General features: G+C 28.3%; 1 protein-coding gene across 2 annotated transcripts; it reads right to left on the bottom strand.

Moving 5' to 3' along the window:
- Nucleotides 1-3,918: 3,918 nt before the first annotated feature.
- LOC123012968 lies at nt 3,919-7,005 on the bottom strand. 2 transcript variants are annotated; one of them, XM_044411222.1, is made up of 5 exons: nt 6,825-7,005; nt 6,379-6,471; nt 6,181-6,328; nt 5,856-6,133; nt 3,919-5,576 (listed from the first exon to the last, which is right to left on the bottom strand). In XM_044411222.1, exons 1-5 carry the CDS (start codon nt 6,880-6,882, stop codon nt 5,425-5,427), a joined length of 729 nt encoding a protein of 242 aa, XP_044267157.1. In that variant the 5' UTR covers nt 6,883-7,005; the 3' UTR covers nt 3,919-5,424. The 2 variants fall into 2 exon arrangements, with proteins under 2 accessions (XP_044267157.1, XP_044267156.1); XM_044411221.1 differs by having other exon boundaries at nt 5,841-6,133; nt 6,825-7,004.
- Nucleotides 7,006-11,772: the final 4,767 nt, after the last annotated feature.

Raw genomic sequence — 11,772 nt, forward strand, 5'->3', positions numbered from 1 at the left:
CAAAATCAAGAATTCAATATTTCTTATTATAAATATTTTACAAATTTCCAATGAATGCCTTCCTTTTACCATGCGTACAATTATTACATTATTATTATATTTTTTTTTATAAAAGTGGTCTGTAATTTTAAAATTTAATAGGCAACATTAAATAAATTGAAAATTTGTATAGAACGTTTTAAAATGATAGACATCTCGGTAATTCATGGAAATTCAAATTTAAAGTGGCAACATTGGTACTTCGACAGTTCTAGATTGTTTATCTTTGTACGATTGCAGCCACTGGTTAAAGATACGTCTATTTCACAATTTGTTACATTTATCGTTTTTAAGAGGTTTTTGTGCATTTTCTCTTCCATTTTTTTATTCTGTTCCACGTTTCTTCTAGATATATTCACCAAAACCATAACGAAAACATGCAAATTTCTTTTGGACAAATAGGTTTTTTTTTTGCAGAATTCAACTAAAATGTCATTTTTTATGAAGTATCATGATCTAAAGAATATTCACATTAGTAACTCTTTACATTAGTAACTTTTTGGAATTAAAATTAAAGTCTGATTTATACTCTTTTTCATTTTAATGTGCAACAAGTAGGTTGTGGAAGTCTAAATGCAGCTTTAGTTAAAGGCTGATTCACACAAAAAAGTGTCAATTAATGTCATTCAGAATAAACTTAATCACATCAATAATGACAAAAATCTTTACGTTTACTACCCTATATTAATTAAGTTGTTAATTTTAGTTATTTTTTGCTACATGTAAGACACATTTATTTGAAAAAATAATTTGTAGGGAAGATTGAAGTTAGGATTGTTTGAATTTTTGCATGGTTGCTACCTTGGAATGATTCCTTTCAACGACTACTTCGATGCATATTAATATGAAAACGAGTATACATTCTCAACACCTATCGAGATGTCAATCATTTTGAAACATAAATATTATGGAAAAAAATGTAGTTGCCATCATATTTTAAGTATTCCATTGTTGCTAATCCATTATTGGAATTTTCAATGACCGACTGACAAAAAGCCTCTATTGTCTCCCATACAAATTTGAAACAACCGTTCGGAAGTGTTCACCGTGTTTATTTTAAATCAATAGAATAACAACAATGTAATCACCATGTTATGTAAATAAACAGTTAATCACGCATATGATAGACGTCCTTCGATATAAATTACAATTTTCGATACAAATGATTTTCTCTTATTGACAATGAACACATTCTTTGTCCTTATCTCAAACCTAACAAGATTTATTTGACTTATTTTGATTCAAGTTAATTTAAAATGTGGATTTTTAACGTTTCCTGTTGAGTGCATGAAAATCTCAAAAATTATGACATACCGTTTCACGAGGAAAAAATAGACGAATCTCAGGTTACATTTCCGTTATTTTAGTACCGGTTTGTCACTTCCGGTGTATTAATGACATAGGGCATGGTGTGATAACATGTTTCGAAACTTAAACTATCGGTTTATTAGTTTTGATAGTACGAATTTCATCTATATCTATATGTTTTTACAGATATTGTAAAACAAACCATGTAGCTTCAGGTAATAAAATAAATATTAGTCAACGTGTGATATCGTTTGCAAATAAACTTTTATTAATCCGGATGTTGGTCTGATTATGTTTGAACAGGTAGTTCAAATTTTCAAATAATGTCATGACAAAAGCGTTAAATCTAGCATCAATTTACCTGTGTGGTAGATTGATTTATAATTTATGCTATTAATAAACATTAAATTAAATGAATAGATTCACGTCCTTAAAAGTAATTGAATAGCACGCATCTCAACTAAAAAGAGCGAAAGATGACCGGAAACGGATATGATTACATTTTATTAATGTATGATGAATGAATTCGTGTTGAATGCACTTTTTACAAGTCGAAGGGCGTCAAAAAATCGGCTAATCTTTTACTCTATGTCTTAAAAACAGGAAAGATTGAATTAGGAGGGAAGTTGGCACCGGAAGTGGTTTTATGAATGGATGCTATTTACGTCCGACGTGTTTTTCGATGGTAGTGGCTAGGGTTTATCCCTTTACAAACTTGCCGAATGAATAAAGCAGGAAAGGAAAAGTTTGTGTGAATGGAAGTGTGGATTCGAGCAAAAGTTTATGTTTAAGTTTCGGATTTTTTACAGGATATATCGTGTGAGAATAGAAGCGGAATAGCAGCTGTTTTATTCTTGTATCGTTATTTACTTTAGTTTAATGTTTGTTTAATGATTATTTCCGGAGTATCGTCGGTCATCAATGGTAATGTTATGAATGTGAAAAATTAATTACTCAATGTTGTAAAAGTTAAAATTGAAAACATACATCTTTCAAACAGTTTGAAATATTTTGTTCTGATTGTTTTGGTAACAAACGTGTTCTAGTATTTATAGAATCATTTAACATGTCATCTGTTCCATACTTTAAAAATAATCGGTTCAAAATTGTTCGTTCTATTTCATTTTGACATAGCACACCCTTTTAACTTTTATTTTAAGAGCCAAAACAGACTTATTGTTACATTTTTTCCTCGCACGTGTATGTTAAAATAACTCATTTTTTATTTTAAATTTAATTTGATTTAAATAATAAAACTACTTTAGGTTGTTGACTTCCGGTTTTATTAAACCAACTAGTTTTCCACAGTGCCATTTCTATCGACACAACGTCACAACTGTATTTTTTGGGGTGAAATAAGTCACATTTAATTTCTGGGTAAAAGAAAAATCTGTGTTACATACAACTGAGCCCTATTAACGAATTTAGATCATACAGAAAAAAAAACATTATGAAAAATAATAAAATGACGATAGAAAAGTCCTGAGATACACAATTGCCAATGAGCAATATGTGTGTTCATTTAGAAGAATAAGTTAAATTTTTAATCTACTAATATGTGGCCATTGTTAACAATTTAAATTGACATTATTTTTTAGTTGTGTTCCTTCGTTTTGCACATATAAAGTGTTTCACTTTATTTCATGAGTCCCGCGCCTGTAAAATGCAATCAACAATACATTATTCGGCAAAAGCTCGTTGAAAATATGTAAAACAATTAAAAAAACCAAAATAAAAAGCTGTTCAAAAATGTTAGCGAACTTTGATTTTTATTTAAAAAATACATTATATTACTGAATCCAGAATAGCTGACTAAAGTTTATTTTTTATTTTATGTCTCACTTGCTTATTATTGACCCATAATAACAAATTTTTATCTCTTTAATTTATTTCCATAGTAGGTATACGAAAGGGTTACTTAGAGTAGTGTAAAATATGAACATTTGAGAAAATACAGTGTTTTTCTTTTGGTTTTCCTCTTTTGTCAAATGTATTTCACTATTTCTCAAAACTATTTCCTCCCTACGTCGCTTTGACATTAATATATCAAATAAAATAGTTTTGAGTAATAGTGAACTAGATTTGACAAAAGAGGAAAACCAAAAGAAAAACACTGTAATGTGAATTGAAGAACTAAATAAGTTTGTGGTTTCAGATTTTGTAAAATATGGTTTCAATTTTTTTTTTCGTATATGCTTGAAACAACGTACACAACGTACCAATGAGTTGGTCATTTATTAAACGTTTTATATCTACAGGGTGAATATAAAGAATGGAACCAAGCGGTTTTATTTTTATTATTTGAAAATTTGAAAAATAATATTAGAAAATAATAACTAATATAAATTAAAGTAATATACAAAATGTGATCGTTTTCTTTGACAACAAAATTTTGTTTTGTTTTTGAATTATGCGATGTTTTTTTTGTCAAAATTGCAATTTATTTAAAAAAAAATTTTTTTAATATAAAATAGTTGTAATTCTCAGATCATAACGTTCATGAAAAAAATGGTTTTATAGTGGGTTGCCATTTAAAAAAATTAAAAATCTTGTAGAACTCAAAAAAAAAGAAAATTTCGAAAAACTTTATTTTTGATAAAACATCACATTTTTATAGTACTTTATCATTCATCAATTAGTTTTACCAAAAAATAAATAGTTTAAGCAAAAAACGTTTGGATAACCTGGTATGTAATTATCATTATACATCTACAATTCTACACTACCTACTAATACCAGTAATTTTCAGTTTATTAGTTTTCTTTTAGTTATCTATAATTACAATAGTTATGTATATTTAGTAGTAGGTACACAGTCATATGCTTATATGTATATTAAGGGAACCATAATTAGGTTTTAAAAATGTAACACGCTTTTTTTAGCCAAAACAAAACAATTAATTCAAACATACAGAATGTTGCTAGAGTTCTATTTAAATTACATTGTGTGTTTTGTATTTTGACGTTTAATGACATACCTAGAAAGAAAGCTTATTTGGTATTTTTTTACACTTAATTACGACTCACCCTGTATATTTCCAGAAATACAAGTATGTAGTGCGATTTTTCATAAATATTAATCTTTTGTTTTTAAATTTTGTTTTAATTAAGTATACTAATACCACTGTAAAAAAATTATTTACGATATTTTGTTTCTGACTATTTTTAGTTGTAAAACGACTTGGACAATTTTTGCAGTAAACCCACAGAATACAAAACAGATTTAGCAAAAAATACTCATTTTCTAAACTCGTTCATTGATTATTTTGCGTGCAATTTCTATTTTATACAAATACGTAAAAATTTACATAAAGGTGTAGGTGGATAATCAATAACTGGGGCAGTATAAACTACAACGCTGCTTTATATTTTTGTGGGAAAAATATTATATTTATAACTCTCGTATTATTATGTCAGGCCAACATTATAGAGAAAATAATGAAATTATATTATACGTGCTGTTAGATCTAATCTAAATAACTTAAAACATACTAATTATAATGTTTTATTATAAATAAATATTTACTTATTGCCATCCCCGGCTCTGTTAATGTTCTAAAGTTACGCTAATAATATGTAGTGTTACAATGCAAATTTAATGACTAGAAGAATTGTTGCTTAAACATTAATAATTTTACTTTACATAAACCTATTTATTTACTTATTTAGTAATAGTGAAAACAATTTTTTTAAAATTTAAGTACAAATTTATTTCTTTTTTGAATGCTATTGGTGCAATGTAATTACAAGATTATGTGAATGTCTATAGTACAATAAATAGAACACTATTCCCTAATATAATCTTTCAAAAATATAATCCTATAATTTCGCTTTTACAAAACATATTTTGAACAAAATTTTTAATTATGGCAACATGAAAATTTAAAACTGCGTCCGTATATGTAATTATATTACAAATGATTCTATGAAACAATAATTAATAACAATAGAGTAATGTGCACTGATTACTTACAATTGCCAAATGCTAATTAAATTTTTGTAATTTTGTCAATTATTGTAATTTACAAATTTTGTGCAAAGAAAAATGACATAATAATACATGTACTCGTGATGAAATTTAATTAGGAAACACTTTTTCAAACGGGAAGTTTTGGAAATTTTTATTCAATATTTCCGTAAATGCCGTAGCTACTAAATCGTTTATCAGCGGCCTTAGAATTACAAAACCCGGCTGCCATGCGTTGTTGATGACCCAATCCAACATGTTTTCTAAAAAAAAAAAATTAAAAGATACTCAAGTCAACTACGTAAAAATAAATAGACAGTACTAGAGAAATTAAGCCACATAAAAAGATGTAGAAAGTTTCACAAAATAAAAATACTTGTGACAGCCTGTGTAATAATCATTAATTCTTTATTTATAACTATTATTTATTTTTTTCTCGATTAACCAATATTACATAAGAGATTGTTTTTGTTAAAAAAATGGCATTATTTCTAAATTTAAAAATATTTAAATTTGAAACTACTAACCAACAATGGTTCTACCTCCAGCTAAATGTCCAATATGAAGTTCCAATTTGTTGCAAGACTGGACATTAACTTGGACTTTCAGCGGTGGATTTGGAATAATTTGTCCACTTGCATCTCGCCGTGGTTTTCTCGTAACCGTCATGGTTTGTACATAATCAAACAAGTTCAAATTCCATGACCCTTGATTCGTGATTTTGTTACCGAAGAAAGTCCCTTCAATTTCATACAACCCACTCAATTTTTTATCAGGAAAAAATTGAGTAAACTCGATGAAATGTTTATTAAAATCAGTTCTGAAAACACAAATAAGAAAATTGGACAAGATAAAAAAAACAGCCACCTGAATTTGTTAACTTGAGACGAGGTCCATCCAGATTCTGTGACATTACGAAGAATTAATTTGTAATTAAAAAAAGGTCCACTCCGTTTTTGCGGCACCTCGGCCGCAAAAAATGGGTCAAAAGGGGCAATGTTATAGTCAGGCAACCCTAAAAAACACTTATTACAGATGCATTTATTACGCAAGGGAGATACAAACCTGTTTTAAAGTAAGCTCTCAAGGAATTTAATCCGTCTTTGACGCAGTCATCAAAGGTTTCTTCCGTTTTTTGACATTCTCCAAAGAAGTTCACTAAACATAACGATAAATTTTATTTTGCAGTTTTCAGCGGAGCGAGAATTTTTTATTGTTTTAGTGGAAAGTCTTGAATTGTCTTAATTTCTAAAAGCACGTGCTAAACTGTTGTTTCGTGAAGTAAACGCACTGTTGCATAATATGTGAAAGTTGACTTTGCCATTGTTATGCCAAATTGAGTTTCCAAAAAGCGGTGGCGTTTAATTGATGATAATTTTTAATAACGCACAATTTATTAATTAATATTTATAGTTCTATGTAACAAAACAATTTATTACAAATTTTGTAGTAAATTCCTTTATGTTTTAGAATTAATTTGAACTGTTAATTAGTCAAAATTCGTGACATACCTAAATCAACCTGACACTTAACACTGGCAAACAATGAAACTATTATAAAGACTAACATTCTTTTAATTGTGATCACTTTTTGTACTTTAACTTGAATGGAAAATGTGTCGACGGTGCTGCAAACAGCACTAATACATTTTTGAATTGTTTCTGTTAAAAGGATTATAACGTAATGAAAGTGGTATATTTTGAACAAGAATACCCCACTCATGGTGGAATTTACGAATCCGGGAAATTATTGCTTGCTCGTCCAAGTTACTTTCTCCTTCGATAGGTAATGGAGAGATATGAATTGATTAGAAACTGAGTCGAGAATTGAAAGTGATTTTGCACTGTCATTGGGAAATTTTTGAATTAACCAGAAAAAATTAATTTTTCAATTCTCACTTCCGATCAACATTTTGCCAACTCTACCATCAACATCAAAAACTGATTAATTTGAATATATTTATTAGTAAGCATATAACATTTTTTTCATCTTAAATGATTTTGCAATGATTGTTTAAGTCATTGTTTGAAATCATTTGTAATACTTTTGTTAAAAGCAATAGTAAAATTTTATGGTCTCTCATTCTTCTGCATTAGAAGTCATCCTTAACCCAAGTTGTCGTTCAACCATAAAGTTAATCAAGACCGTATCTACAACACGTAATATGAACACGGAAAATAGCTTAAATATTTAGATTATCTCTTGTTTTATAAGTTTTTCTAATAAGAGGACGAGATTATGGATTCTTTCCAAATCATGCAGGGATTGCTAATTTGAAACTTTCGTTTCTTCGTATTGGTCAATTTGGAGTGATAAAACATTGTTGTTGAATTCATCTACTTTTTGTTTACAGTAAAACACAGGAAAATGATATACATACCTATTACGAAGTAATTCAATTCAATCAATTAATAACTTTATTGACTGAGCTCTCCGTTCTCGTTTCCTTGTTATCTAATTTAACTTATGCAAAGGTTGAATAAAAGAAATGTACCAAAATATTTTTTAAATTTAAATTTATTGCACAATTTTTTATATTATTATATTTAGGAGCATATTGTTTACCTGTTAGGTTGAGGTAGGGTAAGTTTTTTTAACGTTTTTAAAAAATTCCGATCTTTATTAGAAAAACATATTATGCCATCACTTGATTTGTTAAACCAAATTATCTCGAAAATAACTATTCACCCTTATTTTACTGTATTTTTTAACCGTATGTATGAACGTTATTATTTCGAAAAAAGCTGGATGCTTTAAAAATATTATAAAATTGTCCTAATTTACCGATTTTAAAAGAAAAATGCAACACATAATACATTCCATAAGTGTATTTTGTGTTGCATTTGATTTTTATACAACTTGATATAGAATTCTACTTTATATTTTTATAATAGCTTTGTTAATTGATAGTTAATTGTTTTACATTTTCGTTAAATACATTGTATTATAATTTTGGAAACAAATTTCAAATGTAGTATATAAAAAACTAACAATACTCAGCATTTACTTTATTACAAAATATTTAAACCTTTTTTTAATAAATTCATAAATTAATAATACAGGGTGATTTTTAAAAATCGGTAGACGCTGTAGAATTTTTATGGCCTGATTTTAAAAATTAGAAAAAAATAATTAAATGACTTTTAATATAGTATCAGCTGAGTTTTAAAATTTTTAGTAAAAGCTGAACATATTGTCTGTTGCTTGTTGGTTTGTTATGTTGAATATTAGCACTGCGTCTCCTAGTTCTCGGTTTTCGAAATTTTCTGATTGGTTCCATAGTTTGATTTTTGGCCCTACTGATGGTCCTAATTGTACTGGTGGTGTTACCATGCTTCTATAGTCAATTGTTCCGGATTCGATGTCGTATAATTTTGCAGTTAATGATCCTCCTGTTCCTGTTGCTTGAAATATTGCACCTGCTATTCTTACTGGTCTGTCAAGGAGTGGTGATCCAAGGTCACGGAATAATACGGCTTTTTGTTTTACATTTTGAAATCTTGCACTGAAACTGTAGCCGATGATGTTTCTTTTGTGTCGGTACCGTCGGTTTTTGTAGTAATAGTTATGTGGGCGGTTCATCTTATCGCGGCGCTGGGACTAGAACATAGCCCAAAATACAGGGTCTATACAAAATAACGCATAAGCTCTCTGGTAGTAGGATACCTTCCAAGACACTTCTAAAAAAAATTTTAAAAATCCTTCGTTAACAGGCCTTAATCTGTGGTATGGTAAAACTGACAACATCGTGAATATACAGGGTCCGCCGAAACTCGCGTCTCAGAGAAATGCCATGTAAGCTAAGATATCAGGAACATGGAAAAAAATGTTAAAAAAAAATTCTATCTACAAAAATTTGGAAGTTATCAGAGTTTAAGTTTTGCACTTTGACTCTATTTATTTCTGTTGGAAGATAATTTTCTAAGTTTTTTTGCTACAAGCTATTAAAAGAGGAAACAAAGAAGCTGTATCCTAAATTGTAACTCTGTTTAATGTTATTTGTGGTTTTTATTGTTAAAATTGTACCTTTACTAAATAATTATAAAAAAAACATATACAAGATCATCAGTATCATTAAATAAACATAAAAAAATGTCAAATGTCAAAAAATAAATGTCATTTTTTTTTAAAGAAAAAGGTTATGGGAAAATCCAGTTAAAATCTTCAGTATAATATGACGTTTCAATGGTACATTTCTATTTACTTCAGATATAAAAAAACGTATCTAAAATACTTCCTTCCACCACACACGTGGCAGTGTCGTCAATCAATTTTAGACACCTTTGTTGTTTTTTTTTATCTGAAGAAAATGGAAATGTACCATTGAAACGTCATATTATACTGAAGTTTTTAACTGGACTTTATTTTTCCCATAACCTTTCTCTTATCAATCACAGTCCAAAAAATTACAATTTTTTACTTCAAATTTTTTTGACATTTTTTTTTAAACAATTTTTCCATGTTTGTGGTATCTTATTTTACCTGAAATTTTTCTCTGAGACGCGAGTTCTGACGCTCTGTATAGGTAGGTATATTCGCCATATCTCTATTTTAATTCTTGTGAAATAAACTTGGTATATTTTAGTTATTGTAACTATGACTACTTTTATAACCAACTGAGCCAACTGAGAGCAATCGTAAATCCAAAGATTTTTTTATATAATATTAAAATTACATTTGCGAATACACTATTCGAATACATACATATTTTTAGCGCATCATAATGAACCAAAAACTGTTTTTAAACTAGCAAGTAGGTATCAATAATTATTTTGACAAAAGTCAATGGAATAGTAGATTACAAGCGAGGTAGTAAATATGGCATTACCCCGAGTGCATACGATCGAGAGGCGCCAGCCACGAGATTGGATAAAGCACCAGGGGTAATGCCATTACCACCGAGGTTTGTATGCTATTTTATTCACAATCACATTATTTTCAGTCAAAAATTTGAGTCAAAATAAAATTGTAACAAAGTTAATGTCCAAACGTGGTAGGCCATCCAAATGACGTTTGATTTTTGACATTTCAGAAATGTCAAAGAAAATATTGAAATAATGTTTAAATCTGATTTAAAGTCGTCGAAATATGGAGCAATGTTCTCCCCCAGAATTAAGAGAAACTGCTACAAAAGCAATTGAATACTAATTTAGCGAAATATTATGCCTAACTTGACAATTTGAAAAAAAAAAATTTCCGGTATTTTTGTAATTTTAAGGTTGGCTATCGTACATATTATCACCCAAGAGAAGCAATATTATTACTCCTCATGAGATTTAATGATGTGTTTCCCACTCTTTAAAAGGTTAGTAATCGGCATATTACATTAGTGATTGTGAATAAACATTATTTAAAAGTTGATTCTTAACTACGTTGCCAGATCAAGTTTTCGGCTTTCTTGACGTAAAAATTATAACTTTTAAAATTTAATTTTGCCGATTTTTACCAATAATTTTCAGCTTCGTTTATGTGAAAGACTAAAAGATTTTTGTCTCTTTCGGGTTATATCGCCGATTAAAAAAAAAGAAATAAAAAAAAATTCTCAACTTTTCTTCATCATACTGGTAGGAATAGTTGAGAATTTTTTTTTTAATTATAATAGAATATATTGGAATGTTTTTATAGCGTACTGAAGAGCTTATGCGCCACTTTGTATACACTCTGTATATTTATAACATTTAGAAAAATTCTAAAATTGTCAATTTTTTTTATTCTTCGACAACAGAGTTAAAGCAAGTTTAAGCCTTGTTGAGTCTAATTCGAAGAATAAAATGTTGTATTCAACTCGTTTGAGTGTAAATCGGACGCTTTATTCCACCTCGTGGATGGTAAACCACTCGTTACACTCGTGGTTTAAAAATCCACTCGGTCAAATAAAACGTCCGATTTACACTCAAACTCGTCGAATAAATAACTATTAATTGTCGACATCGGCACATAAATAAAAATTCTACTGCGCTGTATAAATATGTCAAAAATTATAATCTATTTTATACTTTTTAATATTAATAATAAGTACCTACTTAAACCTTAGTTTAAGTAACTTATAGACACATTGTAAGTATTTAATTTTTTTCTCAAGAGAAAACTGCTTTTATAAATTTATTTTTGTTTATTATTTTTCTAAAATTGTTAATGCAGTATTTGTGATTATTGTGATACATAAAAACAACTATACTATAAGTATAGCTTACCAGTTCTAGTACCAGTAAATTGCTAATAATTTACTTTCAATTTTACTCAATTGAAGGATAATAAATATACCCAATACGTATACAAAATCACTTTAGATAAAAATGTAGGTATATTTTCTATTTTTATTGTTTTTATTATTTTGTCTTTCTTTTTTCAATATCTAACCGAAATAACTATTTTTTAAGTATTATTAATTTTGATACAGCAGTTCAACAATTAATTAAAATAAAATAGCAGAAATAAAAAGTGTGTTATTTAATCATT

This window comes from Tribolium madens, unplaced genomic scaffold, assembly GCF_015345945.1.
Source record: "Tribolium madens isolate multiple individuals breed KSU strain unplaced genomic scaffold, Tmad_KSU_1.1 Scaffold_96;HRSCAF=242;Tcas5.2_LG5, whole genome shotgun sequence".
In the NCBI taxonomy this organism is placed as follows: Eukaryota; Metazoa; Arthropoda; class Insecta; order Coleoptera; family Tenebrionidae; genus Tribolium; species Tribolium madens.

Excerpts from the sequence above, each read along its gene's own strand:
- LOC123012968 (XM_044411221.1), bottom strand. The coding sequence starts at position 6,882 with ATGTTAGTCTTTATAATAGTTTCATTGTTTGCCAGTGTTAAGTGTCAG. Across the intron at positions 6,329-6,378 it reads GAGAGCTTACTTTAAAACAG|GGTTGCCTGACTATAACATT; the intron begins GTTTGTATCTCC and ends AGTGTTTTTTAG. Across the intron at positions 6,134-6,180 it reads TCTCAAGTTAACAAATTCAG|AACTGATTTTAATAAACATT; the intron begins GTGGCTGTTTTT and ends TTGTGTTTTCAG.